The sequence below is a fragment of the Bombina bombina genome, chromosome 6, assembly GCF_027579735.1.
Source record: "Bombina bombina isolate aBomBom1 chromosome 6, aBomBom1.pri, whole genome shotgun sequence".
Taxonomy (NCBI): domain Eukaryota; kingdom Metazoa; phylum Chordata; class Amphibia; order Anura; family Bombinatoridae; genus Bombina; species Bombina bombina.
Window position 1 is genome coordinate 375,240,130 of NC_069504.1, and position 26,581 is coordinate 375,266,710.

Consider the following 26,581-nt stretch of genomic DNA (forward strand, 5'->3'; position numbering starts at 1 on the left):
CGCCATGCCAACTCCCAACTACCTACCGGGTTGCGGAGTCTCCAAACTGGATAGACATCGGTCCCCCAGCCAAAAGACTGTTAGTCCCGACGGGAGACCCCATACTACTATTACTGCCCTTGGGCTTACCAAGGTCCACATGACTATGCAGCCCCCTGCCAAGGGAAACTAAGCCAGCTTAAATCACGAACCGCCATCCATCAGCTTCACCGCCTGTAAAAAGGAATGACATAAACCACAGGGAGGGCTGGGAGGGAAGACAAAAAACAGGTTAGTGATTTACTTTCTGTTTTACTTTCCTTTTATCACTTCTGAATCTCCTCCCCTTATTCCCTCACTGTCAGCAAACTACACTTCCCATTTAACCCTTCCCACTCTTTCCTTCCTTCAGCATAAATTCCCCCTTAATTTGTTTCGTCCCTAAATAGGTCCTACACTTTTCTAAGGGGATAAATTTCTTACCTGAATCCATACAAGAATAATACACAAGCCAACAACTTAATAACCCATACCCCTAAATAAAGACACAACACTCAGGGTTGGGAAGAAAAAACCAACCTCCCCCAACGGGGGGAGGGGTTGCTTTATTAACAGAATTAACTAATTGAATAAATAACAACTGCTACTAGCTGGCAAGATACCCTGTCCTAACAACCCACTAAGGGGTGTGGCCGCCCTGGGAATGAGGACGCCCTCATTCCGCCTACTTGTTCGCTCAAGGAAGATCGCCCAGCGAGCCGACCAATCCCTAGCCCCTCAGCGACTAGGGTCCTCAACGCTCACTGTCCCTTCCCTCTATCTTTGTCCTAAGAAATATCCTTGTTGCCACACCCCTTTCCGCCACCCCAAAAGAGGACACGGTACTCTTGTCCCACCAATCCTCACCTGAAGCCAGGACCTGCCTAATATTTTCCAGGAACCAATTAATTCCTCTAAACAATCCACCATGATCAATACGACTATTGTCATGCATAACCACCTTCCCCCTTGAGGTCAGCACCTTCTTACTGACCACCCCATGTAGTTTCCTCCTCAATCGGAAACCCTTTAGGAGCCTAACATGAGGCCTGCCCCATCACCTTCTGGCTTCAGAAACCAACTCGGGCAGATGTTACCACAACACGCCCCTCCAAACCAACCACCTAATTGACACTTCTTCAGCCAATAAACCTAACTGCTGACCACTGTCAGGGATGCTGCCCGAATGGCCTCCCAACTTATATGAGTGGCCCACCATCCAAATTCTTCTGCATCCCATCTTCTGACCTGCAAAACCACCAACCACCAATAGGGTCCAGGCCACCCCAAATTCTAAAGCATCACAACCGCTAACCTTTGATAAACCACTAGCGCTCCCTCCAACCTACCACTGCTTCAAAGGCCTGATATATTTCTTCAACTGCCCCTCAGACCAACGCCCCATAGCCTTGATCTCCCCCTCCGTTTTTTAACCTGAAACTGATGATAAAAGGAACCCATCCCCTTGCACTAGAACCACCCATCTACCCCCTGCCTGATTGCCTCTCTTTTTTTTTTTTAAACAAAACTGCGCATATTGATGGCCCCGCCTGCGATTGCAAATTGGACCATCCACCCTCCTCACCTGCTCTGTTTTAGATCTATCCACAAACACTGGAACTGCCTGTTCAACTAATCTAACGTGTCCCCTCACTAAACCTGTTCCCAGAGAAGTTTAGTATTACCCTACCCAATCACTTCAAAGAGCTTTTAAAAGGTACCCCACTCACGCCAAGCTACACTGTATGTCCACCCAGACCTAGGTACTAGCACACCCTTCAACAGCCTTAGCACAGCTCCCCCGCACTCACCACCTGCCAGAGATATGTTGGACACTCATTACCCCTGACCTCTGCCTCTGGTGCTAGTTCCCAAAACTTCTCCCACTTAAACCGAGAAAGAGCATCGGCAATCTCATTCTGAACCCCTGGGACATGCCTAGCGCTAAACACAATGTTATGCCTCAACATCTAAGCACTAACTGCCTTAGAACATTCACCACGGGTGGAGAACTAGCGGAAAGCCCATTAATAGCATAAACCACGCTTTGATTGTCGCACCAAAAAACTACCGCTCTATTCTGTAACTTTTCCCACCATAACTCAACAGCAACTAAGATAGGGAATAACTCCAAGAGGGTCAAATTCCTAACTAAACCTGCGCTGCACCAATCCTGCGGCCAAGGTGAAGAACACCACATGCCATCAAAATATGCCCCAAAACCTGCACTACCCGCAGCGTCCGTGTACAGATGTAACCCTCTACTGGAAACCGGAGGAGCCCTCCAGATCCTAACCCCATTAAAGTCTTTCAAAAAGCACAACCATACACGCAAATCAGCAATCATTGCCTTAGATAACCTGATACGTGCCCTCGGGTGGGTTAAACCCCTTGTAGCAGCCTCCATCCTACGGTTAAATACCTTACCCATAGGCATGACTCTAGTAGCAAAATTTAGCGTACCCAACAATGATTGAAACTCTCTTAAGGTAGCATGACCTGTCTCCAGGAAAACCGAAATGCACGCATTGGCAGCCCGGATCTTCTCCAGCGGAAGTCTACACTCCTTAGCCACTGTATCCACCTCAATGCCCAGGAAAACCAGGCATGTAGATGGACCCTCCGTTTTTTCACTAGCTAAAGGAACCCCAAACTCTGCCATCAGAGATTGCATCGTCCCTAAGATGTAAGCGCATTCGCCAGACCCGGCAGACCCTAAGAACAGAAAGTCGTCCAGGTAATGAGCCGCCTGACCTAGGCCAGACCTGCGTACTACTGCCCAATGAAGAAATGAACTAAAGCGTTCAAAATATGCACAAGAGATGGCACATCCCATCGGCAGGCAGCGGTCCACATAGTACCGTCCCCCCGCCCTGCAACCCATCAAATGAAAACTATCTGGATGTATCGGTAAAAGCCGAAATGCAGATTCGATGTCCACTTTAGCCATCTCTGCCTTCCCCCCTAAACTCCTTACAATAGCTAATGCCGATTCAAAGGATTGATAGGCCACTGACGTGTCAGCCTCATCCAGCGCATCATTCACCGAATTCCCTTTCGGGTGTGACAGATGCTGAATTAGTCTAAACTTCCCCGGTTCCTTCTTGGGCACAATGCCCAATGGGGACACCACCAAATTTTCCAGCGGAGGGGACAAAAAAGGTCCCGCCATTCTACCTAATCTAACCTCCTTATCTATCGTTTCTTGCAAGACTTCCGGAAACTGGCACGCTGATTTTAAATTGCGAACCGCAAATGGGGGGCAAACTAATTTCCTAACTGGTATTCTAAAACCATAAGCTAAACCTGCCTGTAAAAATTCCGCCATCTCCCTATCAGGGTAATCCCTAAGCGCTCCGAAAATTGCCCCAAGTTTCATTGGTGTGTGAGCCCTTTCCCGCAAAACCCTGCTAGTGTGCTGTGAAAGTGCAAGCTCACCGTTTCCAGCTCCCGATACCACTCCGGCTGCCGCCATCCCGGTCTGCGAGGATTCAAATGCACCCACCATAACCAGCTCACCGGCCGCTGGACTGCCTTCCGACGCCCCCATTGCACTCCTATTATTTTCAACCTGTGAAACAGAAAAGACAGAGGGAGCACCACAGACAGAAACAGGTGTCCCAACGGACCCCCCAGCCTCCACCTCAGTAAACCTGGCCCCAACATTTTGATCCCCAACCATATTCCTAGCTAACAGCCTTTTCCTAAAGCTAGACCTTAAATGCATATGCCCTAGCCTAATGTGTGCGAATCCTCTATTAAGCGTTAACAATGATCCTACTGGCCCTTTAAATGCTCGTTGTCTAGGGGAAACAGGCTTATCTACGCCTGGTAAAGCATTTTTTCTACCTGTGACACCCCCCACAGCTCTTATCAATGTTCCTACTGGCCCTTTAAGTGTTCGTTGCCTAGGGGAAACAGGCTTATCTACGCCTGGTAAAGCATTTTTTCTACCTGCGACACCCCTCACAGCTCTTATCAATGTTCCTACTGGCCCTGTAAGTGTTCGTTGCCTATGGGGAACAGCCCTATCTACGCTTGTTAAAGTATTTTTTTCACCTGCGACATCCCTCACAGCTCTTACAAATGTTCCTACTGTCCCTTTAAATGGTCGTTGTCTAGGGAAAACAGGCTTATCTACGCCTGGAAAAGCAGTTTTACGGCCTGCGACAGCCTTCACAGCTCTCCCACCCCCTTTATTACCCCGACCCCGCCCCCCCCCTATCATTAACCAGATTCCTCCCCCCTTCGGGACGGGTAAGAGACCCGTGGGACCCCCTGCTGCTTTGGGGTGCTCCCTTTACCTTAGCAGGTCCTGCTTCTCCTGCGACCGGACCCATGCTAACGCCTGCCTCAGCCGCCGCATCCACATGCTGATTGCTCAATGCCCCCGGAACCAAAATGGCGGCCGGGACAGAGGTGGGCGGAGCTAAGCCAGGCGCGCGCGGGACCAGGCACAGGAGAAGGGAGACGCCGGAGGCCATGTGGCTCCATAAACGGAGCACCAGGGCCACCCTCCATGCCATGCGGCCAGAAGATAACCGCAGGTGAAGGGGATCTCACCGGGCTCCGCTGTGATTGCAGCAGCAGATCGTCTGCTGGCTTCCTCCCAGGGTCAGAGGCAAATGATGCCCCCAGCGACTGAGGAGGAAAAAAGCTAGGGGCAGAGAGGGACAGACCGGCCCCAGTAGGGAAAGAAAAGCGGGTGGGAAAATCAAGAGGCTTTAAAGTTAGAGGCAGATAAGGGAAAGAGACATAAGCAGAAGTGACAAGACTAGGAAGGGAGACAGGGGCAGAAAAAATAGGACCGGGAGAAGAACTAGTGACAGGGATAGAGTAAATAGGCAGAAAATCAGCAGCTACAGGAAAGGCCCCAGCAGCAGATGATACTGCAGGGGAAGGGATAGAGACAGATATAGAAGTCAGTGTAGAACTAATAGAGGGGTCACAGACAACCACTGTATCACCAGCTGATGCAACTGCTGTCCTCCTCTTCTTTCCTGATAGATTTTCCTCTTCATCAAACCTCCCTGTAGCCCCAGAAAAACGTTTGGATCTCTCCATGATGTTAGCTGCAAGACAAAAAACAGGTTAGTGATTTACTTTCTGTTTTACTTTCCTTTTATCACTTCTGAATCTCCTCCCCTTATTCCCTCACTGTCAGCAAACTACACTTCCCATTTAACCCTTTCCACTCTTTCCTTCCTTCAGCATAAATTCCCCCTTAATTTGTTTCGTACCTAAATAGGTCCTACACTTTTCTTCTATTGAATTCTCTTTAGACAGGCACAAAGCTTCCATAGGAACTATACCTCAAAACAGACATTCTCTCACTCTAACATCAAGAACTGTACCCATATATAGATGTATCCATTTCATACAAGATTTGTGCCTTTAGACTACTGATGGAAGCTTAAAAGAATATATTGTTATCTTCCAAAATATCAAATATAATTTGTTTTACCTCACAGTGCACAAGTTCTCATACTCCACAAGCTGCACTCTAGTCCAAAATAAACTTTCATGATTCAAATAGGGCATGCAATTTTAAACAACTTTCCAATTTACTTTTATCACCAATTTTGCTTTGTTCTCTTGGTATTTTTAGTTGAAACTAAACCTAGGAGGTTCATATGCTAATTTCTTAGACCTTGAAGACGGGCCTCTTATCTGAAAGCATTTTAACAGTTTTTCACCACTAGAGGGTGTTAATTCATGTGTGTCATATAGATAACACTGTGCTCACGCACGTGGAGTTACCTAGGAGTCAGCACTGATTGGCTAAAATGCAAGTCTGTCAAAAGAACTGAAATAATTGGGCAGTTTGCAGAGGTTTAGATACAAGGTAATCAAAGAGGTAAAACGTGTTGGTTATGCAAAATTAGGGAATGAGTAATAAAGGGATTATCTATCTTTTAAAACAATGAAAATTCTGGTGTAGACTGTCCCTTTAACCAACTTTATTGTCACAGATAGTGGATCTAAGCCTTTTTTGTGGTGAATTTCATAGAAAGCAGTATTCTCCCTTGGACCATTTTAATGGATACACCTGCCGGCTGATTTTACTGACCACACAACTAAAATTTAAGCTAATATTGAGTTAAAGGGATAGTCATGTCAAAATTAAATTTTTACGATTCAGAAAGGGGCATGGAATTTTAAGCAACCTTCCAATTTACTTTTATTATCAAATGTGCTTGGTTCTATTGGTATTTTTTGTTGAACGCTAAACCTAGGTAGGCTCATATGCTAATTTCTAAGTCCTTGAAGGCTGCCTTTTGACAGTTTTTCACAGCTAGATAGCGCTAGTTCATGCATGTCATATAGATAATATTGTGTTCACTTCCGTTATTCATGAGTTAGCACTGATTGGTTAAAATGCAAGTCTGTCAAAAGAACTGAAATTAAGGGGCAGTCTGCAGAGGCTTAGATTCAAGGTAATTACAGAGGTACAAAGTGTATTAATATAACCGTGCTGGTTATGCAAAATTGGGGAATGGGCAATAAAGGGGTTATCTATCTTTTAAAAATAACATTTTTTGGAGTAGACTTCCCCCTTAAAGTAATCAATGGACATTGCTCTTAAGTATGAATGTAAATCACAGCTGCCCTTAGGTATATTACGTGGACAATTGTATCACTTCAAATATCTCAGCAGTCTGTTATGACAGCGATTTAACTTGGTTTTACATATAAGGAGTGTTCAGGTTGGAGCTCAGGCGTGGTGCTAGGTTCAGGAAACAGAATAGCTTATTTTACCTTAGAATAATTCAGTCTAGGCATAATGATGCAGCAGAACACAGCTTCATTGAAAACACAAACAAACTAAGAACAGTCATATAGCAAACAGAAGCAAGGTCCAATGCCACAGGATACTCAAGTACTTGGGATAGCAATTCCACAGGATACTCAGGTACATAGGATATAAATGCCACAGGATACTCAGTTACTTGGGATAGCAATGCCACAGGATACTCAGTTACCTGGGATATCAATGTCACAGGATACTCAGGTACTTGGGATAGCAATGCCACAGGATACTCAGTTACTTGGGATAGCAATGCCACAGGATACTCAGGTACATGGGATAGCAATGCCACAGGATACTCAGTTACTTTGCATATCAATGTCACAGGATACTCAGTTACTTGGGATAGCAATGCCACAAGATACTCAGGTACTTGGGATAGCAATGCCACAGGATACTCAGTTACTTGGGATAGCAATGCCACAGGATACTCAGGTACTTGGGATAGCAATGCCACAGGATACTCAGTTACTTGGAGTATCAATGTCACAGGATACTTATCTGAAAGCATTTTAACAGTTTTTCACCACTAGAGGGTGTTAGTTCATGTGTGTCATATAGATAACACTGTGCTCACGCACGTGGAGTTACCTAGGAGTCAGCACTGATTGGCTAAAATGCAAGTCTGTCAAAAGAACTGAAATAATGGGGCAGTTTGCAGAGGTTTAGATACAAGGTAATCAAAGAGGTAAAACGTGTTGGTTATGCAAAATTAAGAAATGGGTAATAAAGGGATTATATATCTTTTCAAAACAATGAAAACTCTGGCGTAGACTGTCCCTTTAACCTACTTTCTCGTCACAGATAGTGTATCTAAACCTTTTTGTTGTGAATACTCAGTTATTTGGGATAGCAATGCCACAGCATTCTCAGTTACTTGGGATAGCAATACCACATGATACTCAGTTACTTGGAATAGCAATGCCACATAATACTCAGTTACTTTTGATAGCAATGCCACAGGATACTCGGTTACTTGGGATAGCAATGCCACAGAATACTCAGTTACTTGGGATAGCAATGCCACAGGATACTCAGTTACCTGGGATATCAATGTCACAGGATACTCAGGTACTTGGGATAGCAATGCCACAGGATACTCATTTACTTGGGATAGCAATGCCACAGAATACTCAGTTACTTGGGATAGCAATGCCACAGGATACTCAGTTACTTGGCACATCAATGTCACAGGATATTCAGGTACTTGGGGTAGCAATGCCACATGATACTCAGGTACTTAGGATAGCAATGATACAGGATACTCAGGTACCTAGGGTAGCAATGCCACAGCATACTCAGGTACTTGGGATAGCAATGTCACAGGATACTCAGGTACTTGGGATAGCAATGTCACAGGATACTCAGGTATTTGGGTTAGGAATGCCACAGGATACTCAGGTACCTGGCATAGCAATGCCACAGGATACTCAGGTACCTGGCATAGCAATGCCACAGGATACTCAGGTACCTGGGGTAGCAATGCCACAGGATATTCAGGTACTTGGGATAGCAATGCCACAGAATACTCAGTTACTTGGGATAGTAATGCCACAGAATACTCAGTTACTTGGGATAACAATGCCACAGAATACTCAGTTACTTGTGATAGCAATGCCACAGGATACTCAGTTACTTGGCATATCAATGTAACAGGATACTCAGTTACTTTCGATAGCAATGCCACAAGATACTCAGGTACTTGGGATAGCAATGCCACAGGATACGAAGTTACTTGGGATAGCAATGCCACAGAATACTCAGTTACTTGGGATAGCAATGCCACAGGATACTCAGGTACTTGGGATAGCAATGCCACAGGGTACTCAGTTACTTGAGATATCAATGTCACAGGATACTCAGTTACTTGGGATAGCAATGCCACAAGATACTCAGGTACTTGGGATAGCATTGCCACAGGATACTAAGTTACTAGTGATAGCAATGCCACAGAATACTCAGTTACTTGGGATAGCAATGCCACAGGATACTCAGGTACTTGGGATAGCAATGCCACAAGATACTCAGGTACTTGGGATAGCAATGCCACAAGATACTCAGGTTCTTGGGATAGCAATGCCAAAGGATATTCAGATACTTGGGATAGCAATGCCACATAATACTCAGGTACTTAGGATATCAATGCCACAGGATACTCAGGTACTTGGGGTAGCAATGCCACATGGTACTCAGGTACTTAGGATAGCAATGCTACAGGATACTCAGGTACCTAGGATAGCAATGCCACAGGATACTCAGGTACTTGGGATAGCAATGTCACAGGATACTCAGGTACTTGGGATAGCAATACCAAAGAATACTCAGGTACCTGGCATAGCAATGCTACAGAATACTCAGGTACCTGGCATTACAATGCCACAGGATACTCAGGTACCTGGCATAGCAATGACACAGGATACTCAGGTACCTGGGGTAGCAATGCCACAGGATACTCAGGTACTTGGGATAGTAATGCCACAGGATACTCAGGTACTTGGTGTAGCAATCTCACAGGATACTCAGGTACTTAGGATAGCAATCTCACAGGATACTCAGGTACCTGGGATAGCAATGCCACAGGATACTTAGGTACCTGGGATAGCAATGCCACAGGATACTCAGGTACTTGGGATAGCAATGCCACAGGGTACTCAGTTACTTGGGATATCCATGTCACAGGATACTCAGTTACTTGGGATAGCAATGCCACAAGATACTCAGGTACTTGGGATAGCAATGCCACAGGATTCTCAGTTACTTGGGATAGCAATGCCACAGGATACTCAGTTACTTGGGATAGCAATGCCACAGGATACTCAGGTACTTGGGATAGCAATGCACAGGATACTCAGTTACTTGGGATAGCAATGCCTCATGATACTCAGGTACTTGGGCTAGCAATGCCACAAGATACTCAAGTACTTGGGATAGCAATGCCACAAGATTACTCAGTTACTTGTGATAGCAATGCCACAGGATACTCAGTTACTTGGCATATCAATGTAACAGGATACTCAGTTACTTTCGATAGCAATGCCACAAGATACTCAGGTACTTGGGATAGCAATGCCACAGGATACGAAGTTACTTGGGATAGCAATGCCACAGAATACTCAGTTACTTGGGATAGCAATGCCACAGGATACTCAGGTACTTGGGATAGCAATGCCACAGGGTACTCAGTTACTTGAGATATCAATGTCACAGGATACTCAGTTACTTGGGATAGCAATGCCACAAGATACTCAGGTACTTGGGATAGCATTGCCACAGGATACTAAGTTACTAGTGATAGCAATGCCACAGAATACTCAGTTACTTGGGATAGCAATGCCACAGGATACTCAGGTACTTGGGATAGCAATGCCACAAGATACTCAGGTACTTGGGATAGCAATGCCACAAGATACTCAGGTTCTTGGGATAGCAATGCCAAAGGATATTCAGATACTTGGGATAGCAATGCCACATGATACTCAGGTACTTATGATATCAATGCCACAGGATACTCAGGTACTTGGGGTAGCAATGCGACATGGTACTCAGGTACTTAGGATAGCAATGCTACAGGATACTCAGGTACCTAGGATAGCAATGCCACAGGATACTCAGGTACTTGGGATAGCAATGTCACAGGATACTCAGGTACTTGGGATAGCAATACCAAAGAATACTCAGGTACCTGGCATAGCAATGCTACAGAATACTCAGGTACCTGGCATTACAATGCCACAGGATACTCAGGTACCTGGGGTAGCAATGCCACAGGATACTCAGGTACTTGGGATAGTAATGCCACAGGATACTCAGGTACTTGGTGTAGCAATCTCACAGGATACTCAGGTACTTAGGATAGCAATCTCACAGGATACTCAGGTACCTGGGATAGCAATGCCACAGGATACTTAGGTACCTGGGATAGCAATGCCACAGGATACTCAGGTACTTGGGATAGCAATGCCACAGGGTACTCAGTTACTTGGGATATCCATGTCACAGGATACTCAGTTACTTGAGATAGCAATGCCACAAGATACTCAGGTACTTGGGATAGCAATGCCACAGGATTCTCAGTTACTTGGGATAGCAATGCCACAGGATACTCAGTTACTTGTGATAGCAATGCCACAGGATACTCAGGTACTTGGGATAGCAATGCACAGGATACTCAGTTACTTGGGATACCAATGTCACAGGATACTCAGTTACTTGGGATAGCAATGCCTCATGATACTCAGGTACGTGGGCTAGCAATGCCACAAGATACTCAAGTACTTGGGATAGCAATGCCACAAGATTACTCAGGTTCTTGGGATAGCAATGGCATAGGATATGCAATACTTGGGATAGCAATGCCACATGATACTCAGTTACTTGGGATAGCAATGCCACAGGATACTCAGGTACTTGGGATAGCAATGCCACAGGATACTTAGGTACCTGGGATAGCAATGCCCCAGGATACTCAGGTAGCTAGGATAACAATGCCACAGGTTACTCAGGTACTTAGGATATCAATGCAACAGGATACTAAGGTACTTAGGATATCAATGCCACAGGATACTCAGGGACTTGGGGTAGCCCATGTCACATGATACTCAGGGACTTGGGGTAGCAATGCCACATAATACTCAGGTACCTGGGATAGCAATGCTACAGGATACTCAGGTACCTAGGATAGCAATGCCACAGGATACTAAGGTACTTGGGATAGCAATGTCACAGGATACTCAGGTACCTATCATAGCAATGCCACAGGACACTCAGGTACCTGGGGTAGCAATGCCACAGGATACTCAGGTACTTGGGATAGCAATGCCACAGGATACTCAGGTACTTGGGATAGCAATGCCACAGAATACTCAGGTACTTAGGATAGCAATCTCACAGGATACTCAGGTACTTGGGATAACATTGCCACATGATACTCAGGTACTTAGGATATCAATGCCACAGGATACTTAGGTACCTGGGATAGCAATGCTACAGGATACTCAGGTACCTAGGATAGCAATGCCACAGGATACTAAGGTACTTGGGATAGCAATGTCACAGGATACTCAGGTACCTATCATAGCAATGCCACAGGATACTCAGGTACCTGGGGTAGCAATGCCACAGGATACTCAGGTACTTGGGATAGCAATGCCACAGGATACTCAGGTACTTGGGATAGCAATGCCACAGAATACTCAGGTACTTAGGATAGCAATCTCACAGGATACTCAGGTACTTGGGATAACATTGCCACATGATACTCAGGTACTTAGGATATCAATGCCACAGGATACTTAGGTACCTGGGATAGCAATGCCACAGGATACTCAGGTACTTGGTATAGCAATGCCACAGGATACTCAGGTAACTGGGATAGCAATGCCAGAGGATACTTTGGTACCTGGGATAGCAATGCCACAGGATACTCAGGTACCTGGCATAGCAATGCCACAGGATACTCAGGTGCCTGGGGTAGCAATGCCACAGGATATTCAGGTACTTGGGATAGCAATGCCACAGAATACTCAGTTACTTGGGATAGCAATGCCACAGAATACTCAGTTACTTGGGATAACAATGCCACAGAATACTCAGTTACTTGGGATAGCAATGCCACAGGATACTCAGTTACTTGGCATATCAATGTAACAGGATACTCAGTAACTTTCGATAGCAATGCCACAAGATACTCAGGTACTTGGGATAGCAATGCCACAGGATACGAAGTTACTTGGGATAGCAATGCCACAGGATACTCAGATACTTGGGATAGCAATGCCACAGGATACTCAGTTACTTGGGATATCAATGTCACAGGATACTCAGTTACGTGGGATAGCAATGCCACAAGATACTCAGGTACTTGGGATAGCATTGCCACAGGATACTAAGTTACTAGGGATAGCAATGCCACAGAATACTCAGTTACTTGGGATAGCAATGCCACAGGATACTCAGGTACTTGGGATAGCAATGCCACAAGGTACTCAGGTACTTGGGATAGCAATGCCACAAGATACTCAGGTTCTTGGGATAGCAATGCCAAAGGATATTCAGATACTTGGGATAGCAATGCCACATTATACTCAGGTACATAGGATATCAATGCCACAGGATACTCAGGTGCTTGGGGTAGCAATGCCACATGGTACTCAGGTACTTAGGATAGCAATGCTACAGGATACTCAGGTACCTAGGATAGCAATGCCACAGGATACTCAGGTACTTTGGATAGCAATGTCACAGGATACTCAGGTACTTGGGATAGCAATACCACAGAATACTCAGGTACCTGGCATAGCAATGCTACAGAATACTCAGGTACCTGGCATTACAATGCCACAGGATACTCAGGTACCTGGCATAGCAATGCCACAGGATACTCAGGTACCTGGGGTAGCAATGCCACAGGATACTCAGGTACTTGGGATAGCAATGCCACAGGATACTCAGGTACTTGGTGTAGCAATCTCACAGGATACTCAGGTACTTAGGATAGCAATCTCACAGGATACTCAGGTACCTGGGATAGCAATGCCACAGGATACTTAGGTACCTGGGATAGCAATGCCACAGGATACTCAGGTACTTGGGATAGCAATGCCACAGGGTACTCAGTTACTTGGGATATCCATGTCACATAATACTCAGTTACTTGGGATAGCAATGCCACAAGATACTCAGGTACTTGGGATAGCAATGCCACAGGATTCTCAGTTACTTGGGATAGCAATTCCACAGGATTCTCAGGTACTTGGGATAGCAATGGACAGGATACTCAGTTACTTGGGATATCCATGTCACATGATACTCAGTTACTTGGGATAGCAATGCCACAGAATTCTCAGTTACTTGGGATAGCAATTCCACAGGATTCTCAGGTACTTGGGATAGCAATGCCACAGGGTACTCAGTTACTTGGGATATCCATGTCACATGATACTCAGTTACTTGGGATAGCAATGCCACAAGATACTCAGGTACTTGGGATAGCAATGCCACAGGATTCTCAGTTACTTGGGATAGCAATTCCACAGGATTCTCAGGTACTTGGGATAGCAATGCACAGGATACTCAGTTACTTGGGATACCAATGTCACAGGATACTCAGTTACTTGGGATAGCAATGCCTCATGATACTCAGGTACTTGGGATAGCAATGCCACAAGATACTCAGGTTCTTGGGATAGCAATGGCACAGGATATGCAGATACTTGGGATAGCAATGCCACATGATACTCAGTTACTTGGGATAGCAATGCCACAGGATACTCAGGTACTTGGGATAGCAATGCCACAGGATACTTAGGTACCTGGGATAGCAATGCCACAGGATACTCAGGTACCTAGGATAACAATGCCAGAGGTTACTCAGGTACTTAGGATACCAATGCAACAGGATACTAAGGTACTTAGGATATCAATGCCACAGGATACTCAGGTACTTGGGGTAGCAATGTCACAGGATACTTAGGTACCTGGGATAGCAATGCCACAGGATACTCAGGTACTTGGGATAGCAATGCCACAGGGTACTCAGTTACTTGGGATATCCATGTCACATGATACTCAGTTACTTGGGATAGCAATGCCACAAGATACTCAGGTACTTGGGATAGCAATGCCACAGGATTCTCAGTTACTTGGGATAGTAATTCCACAGGATACTCAGTTACTTGGGATACCAATGTCACAGGATACTCAGTTACTTGGGATAGCAATGCCTCATGATACTCAGGTACTTGGGATAGCAATGCCACAAGATACTCAGGTTCTTGGGATAGCAATGGCACAGGATATGCAGATACTTGGGATAGCAATGCCACATGATACTCAGTTACTTGGGATAGCAATGCCACAGGATACTCAGGTACTTGGGATAGCAATGCCACAGGATACTTAGGTACCTGGGATAGCAATGCCACAGGATACTCAGGTACCTAGGATAACAATGCCACAGGTTACTCAGGTACTTAGGATATCAATGCAACAGGATACGTAGGTACCTGGGATAGCAATGCCACAGGATACTCAGGTAACTGGGATAGCAATGCCAGAAGATACTCAGGTACTTGGGATAGCAATGCCACATGATACTCAGGTACTTGTGATAGCAATGCCACAGAATACTCAGGTACTTGGGATAGCAATGCCACACAATATTCAGATACTTGGGATAGCAATGCCACAGGATACTCAGGTACTTGGGATAGCAATGTCACAGGATACTCAGGTACTTAGGATAGCAATGCCACAGGATAGCAGATTACAGTACTGACTGGTTTGGTTAAGAGGTTGCAGGATACAAAAACTTGAAATAGCAGATCAGAGTACTGACTGGTTTGGAGTGCAGCTTACAAGACTCATAGGTTTGGATAGGGCTATCAGGAGTCAGACTGGGAACAGATCACCTGAATGGGGGAAGGGTCAGCAAATTTATGGGAGAGCAGCAAGATAGGTAAAATCAACCTTGAATCACAGAATGGATGAGCCCTCTAGTGGCCAAGGAGTAAGCTGAAGCAGAATAATTTAAAGGGACAGATACCATCCAGGAATTGAAATGGCATTTGGTCACTCCATTGTAATACCAAATATATTATAATGTATAAACTTTACATAGCAACTCACCAAATATTTAGCTGTCAATCCACAAGTATATTTCTGCTCCGTCAAAGTCAATTTCAGCCCACAACAGCAGGTAATGCGCTCAAGAAACCCAATTGACGCCAACACCAGAGATGTTACACAAGTTGATCTTCAGAACTAGCCATGATCTACTGAATGTTAGTGAATCTGACATAATTTGTATTCAGTAGTCAGGAATACTTCTATAAGCAGAGAAAATTGTTAATTTTATTTCTACAATGCTGACAATTCAACTTGCTGAAGTTCAAATCGAGCATCAGAATGGGCAAAAAGGGGATTTAAGTGACTTTGAACGGGACATGGTTGTTGGTGCCAGACGGGCTGGTCTGAGTATTTAAAAAACTGCTGATCTACTGGGATTTTCACGCACAACCATCTCTAGGATTTACAGAGAATGGTCCGAAAAAGAGAAAATATCCAGTGAGCGGCAGTTGTGTGGCCGAAAAATGCCTTGTTGATGTCAGAGGTAAGAGGAGAATGGGCAGACTGGTTTGAGATGATAGAAAGGCAACAGTAACTCAAATAACCACTTGTTACAACCAAGGTATGCAGAATACCATCTCTGAATGCACAACACGTCAAACCTTGAAGCAGATGGGCTACAGCAGCAGAAGACCACACCGAGTGCCACTCCTGTCAGCTAAGAACAGGAAACAGAGGCTACAATTTGCACATGCTCACCAAAATTGGACAATCGAAGATTGGAAAAACGTTGCCTTGTCTGATGAGTCTCAATTTCAGCTGCGACATTCAGATGGTAGGGTCAGCATCCATCCACCCTTGTATCAACAGTTCAGGCTGGTGGTGGTGGTGGTGGTTGTGTAATGGTGTGGGGGATATTTTCTTGGCACACTTTGGGCCCCTTAGTACCAATTGAGCATTGTTTTAATGCCATGGCCTACCTGAGTATTGTTGCTGACCATGTCCATCCCTTTATGACTACAGTGTACCCATCTTCTGATGGCTACTTCCAGCAGGATAATGCACCATGTTACAAAGCTCAAATCATCTCAAACTGGTTTCTTGAACATGACAATGAGTTTACTGTACTCCAATGGCCTCCACAGTCACCAGATCTCAATCCAATAGAGCACCTTTGGGATGTGGTGGAACGGGAGATTCGCATCATGGATGTGCAGCCGACAAATCTTCAGCAGCTGCGTGATGCTATCATGTCAATATGGACCAAAATCTCTGAGGAATGTTTCCAACACCTTGTTGAATCTATGCCACAAAGAATTAAGGCAGTTCTGAAGGCAAAAGGGGGTCCAACTTGGTACTAGCAAGGTGTGCCTAATAAAGTGGCTGGTCAGTGTATATATTACAGTTTTGCTAAAGAACTGTTGCTGTGTAGCATTTAAAGTAAATGAAGGTCTCAAAAGTATTATGACTGCAATACTATAGAACTTTTACAATGCAGTGAGTAGCGTCCAAGCGGGTTTGACAATGGAATCTATGGTGTCCTAGCAACAAATCACTGCAGATTGCAAAAGCAGAAAGAACGCCATTATACAAGTATACCAAATGCAAGTGCTGGGGGAAAAAAATGATGCATCCCATAGAAAATAAAATAAGCGAAAATCGCAAAATTATACCCAGTTTCCATTGAATGCGCAAACAGGTTAAACACTGCCAGAGGCTGTCGATAAAGTCTCACACATTACGTTATTCTCAAATAGATGTAAAAGAGGAAACAATAAGAGTATTGAGGACTAGTACCCATTGAGATATTAAAGCATGCAAACAATTGAATTGTTTACTTTATACATTTATTGTCATATGTAATATTTATTTCTGGCCCAGGTATGGGACTAGTTGGAGTTTCTTTCCCATTTAAATATCAATATGTATTTACATAAAAAATATAATAAAACACAAACCTCCAAAATTCCAAGTATGCCAATGCCTAGGGCAGCACTTAATAATACATATATTCAAAAAATTTAAAATGTAATAAAACCAAAACATTTTTTCCTTAAATATTTTTTTTTTCATAAATTCAACATACGTATCTATTTGTGACAAACATAACTCACAAGTCTTTCTCTCTATAGGCAATCACAGGAAAGGAGCACCAGGCTTTATAGTTTAAGGTTGGGTTACCATAGCAACAAACTTGCTATGGTGCAATTTTCAAAAAATCCGGTATCGAAAGGAAATGTTAAAACAACATTAACTTACACATATACACGAAAAGATTGTCTGCATGCACTGCACACAATATTTAAAGAAAACCTGGTACTAAATTGGAGCCGTAAACTACTTTTAGCTGTTGCCAACTTTCTGCTAGATTACAAGTTATGGCGTAATGGCTGTTCGCATTATTTTCACTGCGCACTTTTCATAACGTCGGTATTACAAGTCTGAAAAGAACGTTGTTATGCATCGCGGTAATACGAGTACCGCATTTATTTCCAAAGCGTAATCACGGACGCGTAATGGATTCTCCCATAGAGATCAATGTAAACTGAAGAATAGACGGATTTTTATTCTAACACTTTGTCAGGACAATTGTCCAGTATAATTCACCGTTTTGATATTGCATATTAATCACATATGTCTGTGCTATATAATATAGGGGTACAATTGATCATGTGTATTTACTTATATATTCAGGTACACATACACATATATATTATTTTTCAGTATTAATATGTAGCTATTAGCTAGTGCTGCTTGTCGGTATATAATTGCTTACTGTGAAGTTTTTGTACTTTATCAAAATAATCCATGTTTTGTTACTATGAAATTCAAGGTCCCCAACATAGCTGCATGATTGCTATCATTATATTACTGGTATAAATATTCACAGATATCCCCATGTTTGTCATACATGGTTCCAGTAACTCTCTTGTTCTATAAACATTAGTGGGGTTCAACCTTGGTTAATAGTCAAATAGAGATACTGACTTGTTTTTCAGAATATATTTACAAAATACATATTTGTCTGTTATAGCTTAGTGACGAGTGCCATCTTCCGAGGGAAAAATATTCTAAATGCTAAATTTTAGCTTATTAACAAAAATGTTAATTAATCTGTAATTAGTGTTAGCCAATCAATTATGTGAACCTAACCTTATCAGTTGGGGTGGAGTTAAGCACTTTCCATAAAATACACACTCACCCACAAAAGGGGGAGAGGGGGACACAAGCAGACGGCACAAGGGGCCACACTGAGCATGCATGATGACCACAACCTATCCAGAGGAGATGGGAGGCTAAGCTGACCAGATAGACAAGTCAGGATAATGGCAAGAGAGGGTCCAGGGGTAACCTAAGAGGGTCTTTTTACACTGAACCCCAGTGAAGGATCCCACAATGTTGATAAGTATGAAACAAACCTATATGAAAAAGTTTTGTTAATATGATTTATGCTCTTTACATTTATATTCAAAGTTTTATTATTGAATCAGGTGAGTTAATCAATTCTGGTTTGCCCTTTATAGTCACAAATATTTTTGTTAGGTAATTCCTGTTAACCCGGTCTTATCTGTCAACAATAACACTGGGTCAATCAGGAATCTGGTAATAATATCATTTTCTTATGGTTTGCCAGTATTATTAGTTTACCTGATTCTTGCCAGCTATGCTGAGAATTTATATAACAAAAGTTTCTGTTTCTCTATTATACATGCAAGTTACTGCAAATAAAATAATTTAGTGATGGTTTTCATTAGTTTTAACCTGATAATCATTAAATCATTGTAATGATGTATGCTTATTGATTTGCTTTATTCAAATATTGCTTATTATTTCTAATAATTCTTTTAATAAACTAAGTTTGTTTATTGATCTGGTCTCAGTTTAATTAATAGACAAATCAGAACTAAAAGGATTCAGGTTTTATATATATTATCCTTTGCAAATGATATAATTCAGAGTGTTATTAAATTGCACACATTGCCCCTGAAAAGTTGGTAACCGCTATTATATAAATATTGAGTTACATTATCAGAATGATATAGAGGTTCCATAATATTTATTGTGTCTAAACACATAATACACTTTGCAGGTACACTACTGAAATAATAATAATAATAATAATAATAATGATAATGATAATATTCATAACATTATATTATTATTATTATTATTATTATTATTATTATTTTTTTGTGAGGGCATTAATTTTAGTAAGAATTGTGCTGCCAGGTGCTTACAGAGTCGAGTGTTTTATTGGGAATATGTTACAGCAGTTGAGGGAGCCTTGAAGGAGAGAGGGGAAAAGATTAAAACTAAACCCCTCCCATTTTCGCCAGGCATGTTTAGCTTCACTTTTATTTTATGCACTTCTGTTGCCTCACACAGCCAAGCTCCATGCTGATGTGTAGCAGACAATTTTTGTTGAAGGAATGAAAGCTTCAGAACAACAGGTTAGGACTGTACAAGGCTTCTAATGCTGCCTAGAATCACAACATAACAAGCAGAGCACTTTAACCCCTTGGCTACCAGAGAGGGTTGCAGTGTATTCACTTGTTATGTGCTGTAGTGCATTTTGATAGCCAGGGGGTAAAATTCTGCTTCAGGATGAATGTTTTTGTTCTATAAAGGCCTTGGAGGTGAGGAGGTTATGTGGGACTAGCTGCTCTGCTCTTTATTACAATCTGCCAATTGTGATTTACAGCCTTTAGGGCACTTTGACAACAACGTTTGTAGACTGTAAGGCTGTAAAATGTGTATGTGTGTAAACCACTCACATGGCATATTTGTTTGTATGTATGTATACGTATGTATGTGTGTATGTATGTATGTGTATATATATATATATATATATATACATACACACACACACACACACACACATCACATTAAAATATGTTAATCTGTTCTTTTGTTGTTCACATTTGTTGACCCCTGGATTACATATAATCTACAACATTCCATTTTTTCCTTTAAGAGCAACATCCTATTATATTTATATTTCAGAACAAAATAAATGTAACATCTGTGTGTATTTGTACCAAAAATATCAGAGTTCACAAGATTTTTTTCATGTAGTGGAAAAAAGACCTACATTTTATATTTTCTTCCACTGGCTGCACAGGTTGTTGATGAGCTTGCATGCTGCTAGTTTTAATATTGCTATTGTTTACACAAAACTGTGTTTAACTCCAACAAAATGTTAAGCACATAGTCAAAGTCATCTCCAGAAAAGCAATAAACTAATGGCTTGTAAGTAAACATGTCCTCTGAGCCCATCTGGGTCAGCACAGATGTGTATTGCTTTCTCAGAACTGACATTGACTATGAGTTTAACTCTTTTGCAAGAGGCTAACACACTTCTGTGCAAGCACTAGTGCAATAATAAAATGCCCTAGCAAACTGTCAAATTTTATGTCCCTTTAAATAGGGTTTTCTTTAGAATATGTTGCATTAAAAGTTTTACATGATTTGTTTATGTTATACATAATAGAAATTGTATGGCCATTTGAGTTAAGTGAATATTGATTTTTGGTGTAGCTTCCATTACAACAAATATTGCAATTGGTGTGTGTATCTCCATAAAAGGGAAAATGTAATTTTACAACTAATATTTATTTTTAGTTGCCCTAAATAATAATAAAAAAGTCCTAATTTTTTTCCACTTTTTTTTGGGGGGGGGGGGGGGCGCTTCAGGTTTTTGTGCCTACAGGCACATGAGATGTAAATCCGGCCCTGGTTACCCCTGGGCCCTCTCTTGCCATTATCCTGACTTGTCTATCTGGTCAGCTTAGCCTCCCATCTCTTCTGGATAGGGTGTGGTCATCATGTATGCTCAGTGTGGCCCCTTGTGCCATCTGCTTGTACCCCCCTCTCCCCCTTTTGTGGGTGAGTGTGTATTTTATGGAAAGTGCTTAACTCCACCCCAACTGATAAGGTTAGGTTCACATAATTGAATGGCTAACACTAATTACAGATTAATTAACATTTTTGTTAATAAGCTAAAATTTAGCATTTAGAATATTTTTCCCTCGGAAGATGGCACTCGTCACTAAGCTATAACAGACAAATATATATATGTAATATGACAGAGCAGTGAGTAGTTCTCGCGATATCAAGTGTTAGAAGAAAAACTTGCTATGGTGCGATTTTCAAAAAATCCGGCGTCGAAAGGAAATGTTAAAACAACATTAACTTACACATATACACGAAAAGATTGTCTGCATGCACTGCACACAATATTTAAAGAAAACCTGGTACTAAATTGGAGCCGTAAACTATTTTTAGCTGTTGCCAACTTTCTGCTAGATTGCAAGTTATGGCGTAATGGATGCTCGCATTATTTTCATTGCGCACTTTCATAACGTTGGTATTACAAGTCTGAAAAGAACGTTGTTACGCATCGCGGTAATACGAGTACCGCATTTATTTCCAAAGCGTAATCACGGACGCGTAATGGATTCTCCCATAGAGATCAATGTAAACGTAAGAATAGACGGATTTTTCTTCTAACACTTGATATCGCGAGAACTACTCACTGCTCTGTCATATTACATATACAACATAATGGACACGAAAAAGAATCAGATCAAATGTACAAACAACAATCGCTCACACAACATAGCACATATGCATTCAACATTCACAATCCTTTACAACAAATACTACACAACATTTACACTAAACGAGGATTATCAAAATACGTTGCGATCTGCATCACGGAACAAAACAACATGAAAAAAGAATTGCACACTGATATGTATTGTTCTTGTGTAGTCACTCAAATTAGTGTCTTACCAAGGAATAACTCAGAGAACACAGAGCTGCATCTAGTCGCTAACTGTTTATTATCCTAACTGAACTTGCTACCATATATGGTAGAAACACCAACAGCCAATCAACATTCTGTATGCAAATTGACAAACAAATAACATGACATGTTAATAACATTACATCTCCCTTTTTATGAAATTTTAGAATATCACATTTATATTTTATATTATAGGTCCAGAATGTTTCTAGGTTTTACCATACGACCAGAACGTGTGAATTGAAAACCTGCTGTGCATGTTTCAGCGTTGTCAGTGTTTTCTTTCAGTTGTTCTGGGATTGCAGGTGTATTTGTGGTTGTGCTTGGGATCTCAAGGGTTGGCTCATGTGCTTCTAGTTGCGGTACTTTAGGCCTAGATTTAGAGTTGGGCGGTAGCCGTGAAAACCAGCGTTAGAGGCTCCTAACGCTGGTTTTGGGCTACCGCCGGTATTTGGAGTCAGTCAGGAAAGGGTCTAACGCTCACTTTCCAGCCGCGACTTTTCCATACCGCAGATCCCCTTACGTAATTTGTGTATCCTATCTTTTCAATGGGATCTTTCTAACGCCGGTATTTAGAGTCGTGGCTGAAGTGAGCGTTAGAAATCTAACGACAAAACTCCAGCCGCAGAAAAAAGTCAGTAGTTAAGAGCTTTCTGGGCTAATGCCGGTTCATAAAGCTCTTAACTACTGTGCTCTAAAGTACACTAACACCCATAAACTACCTATGTACCCCTAAACCGAGGCCCCCCCACATCGCCGCCACTCGATTAAAATTTTTTAACCCCTAATCTGCCGACCGCCAACTACGTTATCCCTATGTACCCCTAATCTGCTGCCCCTAACACCTGCCTACACTTATTAACCCCTAATCTGCCGAGCGGACCGCACCGCTACTATAATAAAGTTATTAACCCCTAATCCGCCTCACTCCCGCCTCAATAACCCTATAATAAATAGTATTAACCCCTAATCTGCCCTCCCTAACATCGCCGACACCTAACTTCAATTATTAACCCCTAATCTGCTGACCGAATCTCGCCGCTACTGTAATAAATGGATTAACCCCTAAAGCTAAGTCTAACCCTAACCCTAACACCCCCCTTAGTTAAATATAATTTAAATCTAACGAAATAAATTAACTCTTATTAAACAAATTATTCCTATTTAAAGCTAAATACCTACCTGTAAAATAAACCCTAATATAGCTACAATATAAATTATAATTATATTATAGCTATTTTAGGATTTATATTTATTTTACAGGTAACTTTGTATTTATTTTAACCAGGTACAATAGCTATTAAATAGTTAAGAACTATTTAATAGCTAAAATAGTTAAAATAATTACAAAATTACCTGTAAAATAAATCCTAACCTAAGTTACAATTAAACCTAACACTACACTATCAATAAATAAATTAAATAAAATACCTACAATTACCTACAATTAAACCTAACACTACACTATCAATACATTAATTAAATACAATACCTACAAATAACTACAATTAAATAAACTAACTAAAGTACAAAAAATAAAAAAGAACTAAGTTACAAAAAATAAAAAAATATTTACAAACATTAGAAAAATATTACAACAATTTTAAACTAATTACACCTACTCTAAGCCCCCTAATAAAATTACAAATCCCCCCAAAATAAAAAAATGCCCTACCCTATTCTAAATTAAAAAAGTTCAAAGCTCTTTTACCTTACCAGCCCTTAAAAGGACCTTTTGTGGGGCATGCCCCAAGAAATTCAGCTCTTTTGCCTGTAAAAAAAAACATACAATACCCCCCCCAACATTACAACCCACCACCCACATACCCCTAATCTAACCCAAACCCCCCTTAAATAAACCTAACACTAAGCCCCTGAAGATCTTCCTACCTTATCTTCACCTCGCCGGGTATCACCGATCGGTCCTGGCTCCGATATCTTCATCCAACCCAAGCGGGGGCTGGCGATCCATAATCCTGCAGCTGAAGAGGTCCAGAAGAGGCTCCAAAGTCTTCATCCTATACGGGAAGAAGAGGCGATCCAGACCGGCAACCATCTTGATCCAAGCGGCATCTTCTATCTTCATCCGATGAGGAACGGCTCCATCGTGAAGACCTCCAGCACGGATCAATCTTCTTCCGACGACGTCCAACTGAAGAATGACGGTTCCTTTAAGATACGTCATCCAAGATGGCGTCCCTCGAATTCCGATTGGCTGATAGGATTCTATCAGCCAATCGGAATTAAGGTAGGAAAATTCTGATTGGCTGATGGAATCAGCCAATCAGAATCAAGTTCAATCCGATTGGCTGATCCGATCAGCCAATCAGATTGAGCTCGCATTCTATTGGCTGATCGGAACAGCCAATAGAATGCAAGCTCAATCTGATTGGCTGATCGGATCAGCCAATCGGATTGAACTTGATTCTGAATTTTCCTACCTTAATTCCGATTGGCTGATAGAATCCTATCAGCCAATCGGAATTCTAGGGACGCCATCTTGGATGACGTCCCTTAAAGGAACCGTCATTCTTCAGTTGGACGTCGTCGGAAGAAGATTGATATGCGCTGGAGGTCTTCACGATGGAGCCGTTCCTCATCGGATGAAGATAGAAGATGCCGCTTGGATCAAGATGGTTGCCGGTCTGGATCGCCTCTTCTTCCCGGATAGGATGAAGACTTTGGAGCCTCTTCTGGACCTCTTCAGCCGCAGGATTATGGATCGCCAGCCCCCGCTTGGGTTGGATGAAGATATCGGAGCCAGGACCGATCGGTGATACCCGGCGAGGTGAAGATAAGGTAGGAAGATCTTCAGGGGCTTAGTGTTAGGTTTATTTAAGGGGGGTTTGGGTTAGATTAGGGGTATGTGGGTGGTGGGTTGTAATGTTAGGGGGGGTATTGTATGTTTTTTTTTACAGGCAAAAGAGCTGAATTTCTTGGGGCATGCCCCACAAAAGGTCCTTTTAAGGGCTGGTAAGGTAAAAGAGCTTTGAACTTTTTTAATTTAGAATAGGGTAGGGCATTTTTTTATTTTGGGGGGCTTTGTAATTTTATTAGGGGGCTTAGAGTAGGTGTAATTAGTTTAAAATTGTTGTAATATTTTTCTGATGTTTGTAAATATTTTTTTATTTTTTGTAACTTAGTTCTTTTTTATTTTTTGTACTTTAGTTAGTTTATTTCATTGTATTTATTTGTAGATATTGTATTTAATTAATTTATTGATAGTGTAGTGTTAGGTTTAATTGTAGGTAATTGTAGGTATTTTATTTAATTTATTTATTGATAGTGTAGTGTTAGGTTTAATTGTAACTTAGGTTAGGATTTATTTTACAGGTAATTTTGTAATTATTTTAACTATTTTAGCTATTAAATAGTTCTTAACTATTTAATAGCTATTGTACCTGGTTAAAATAAATACAAAGTTACCTGTAAAATAAATATAAATCCTAAAATATCTACAATATAATTATAATTTATATTGTAGCTATATTAGGGTTTATTTTACAGGTAAGTATTTAGCTTTAAATAGGAATAATTTATTTAATAAGAGTTAATTTATTTCGTTAGATTTAAATTATATTTAACTTAGGGGGGTGTTAGTGTTAGGGTTAGACTTAGCTTTAGGGGTTAATCCATTTATTACAGTAGCGGCGAGATTCGGTCGGCAGATTAGGGGTTAATAATTAAAGTTAGGTGTCGGTGATGTTAGGGAGGGCAGATTAGGGGTTAATACTATTTATTATAGGGTTATTGAGGCGGGAGTGAGGCGGATTAGGGGTTAATAACTTTATCATAGTAGCGGTGCGGTCCGCTCGGCAGATTAGGGGTTAATAAGTGTAGTTAGGTGGAGGCGACGTTGAGGGGGGCAGATTAGGGGTTAATAAATATAATATAGGGGTCGGCGGTTTTAGGGGCAGCAGATTAGGGGTACATAGGGATAATGTAGGTGGCGGGGGTGTACGGAGCGGCAGATTAGGGGTTAAAAATAATATGCAGGGGTCAGCGATAGCGGGGGCGGCAGATTAGGGGTTAATAAGTGTAAGGTTAGGGGTGTTTAGACTCGGGGTACATGTTAGAGTGTTAGGTGCAGACGTAGGAAGTGTTTCCCCATAGAAAACAATGGGGCTGCGTTAGGAGCTGAAAGCGGCTTTTTTGCAGGTGTTAGTTTTTTTTTCAGCTCAAATGGCCCCATTGTTTTCTATGGGGATATCGTGCACGAGCATGTTTTTGAAGCTGGCCGCGTCCGTAAGCACCGCTGGTATCTAGAGTTGCAGTGCCGTTAAATTATGCTCTACGCTCCCTTTTTGGAGCCTAACGCACTGAAAACCCAGCCATTCTGTGAACTTTAAATACCAGCGGTATTTAAAAGGTGCGTGGGAAAA

The 26,581-nt window shown here is 42.0% G+C and overlaps 1 protein-coding gene across 1 annotated transcript in view; it reads right to left on the reverse strand.

The window, feature by feature from the left end:
* Positions 1 to 539: 539 nt before the first annotated feature.
* Positions 540 to 26,581, reverse strand: part of LOC128664438 (uncharacterized) — a 158,306-nt gene continuing 132,264 nt past the window's right edge. Inside the window, exon 4 of the mRNA XM_053719270.1 lies at positions 540 to 5,090. Coding sequence (XP_053575245.1) covers positions 4,372 to 5,090 — 719 coding nt within the window. The 3' untranslated portion in view covers positions 540 to 4,371. The remainder of the gene's footprint in view (positions 5,091 to 26,581) is intronic.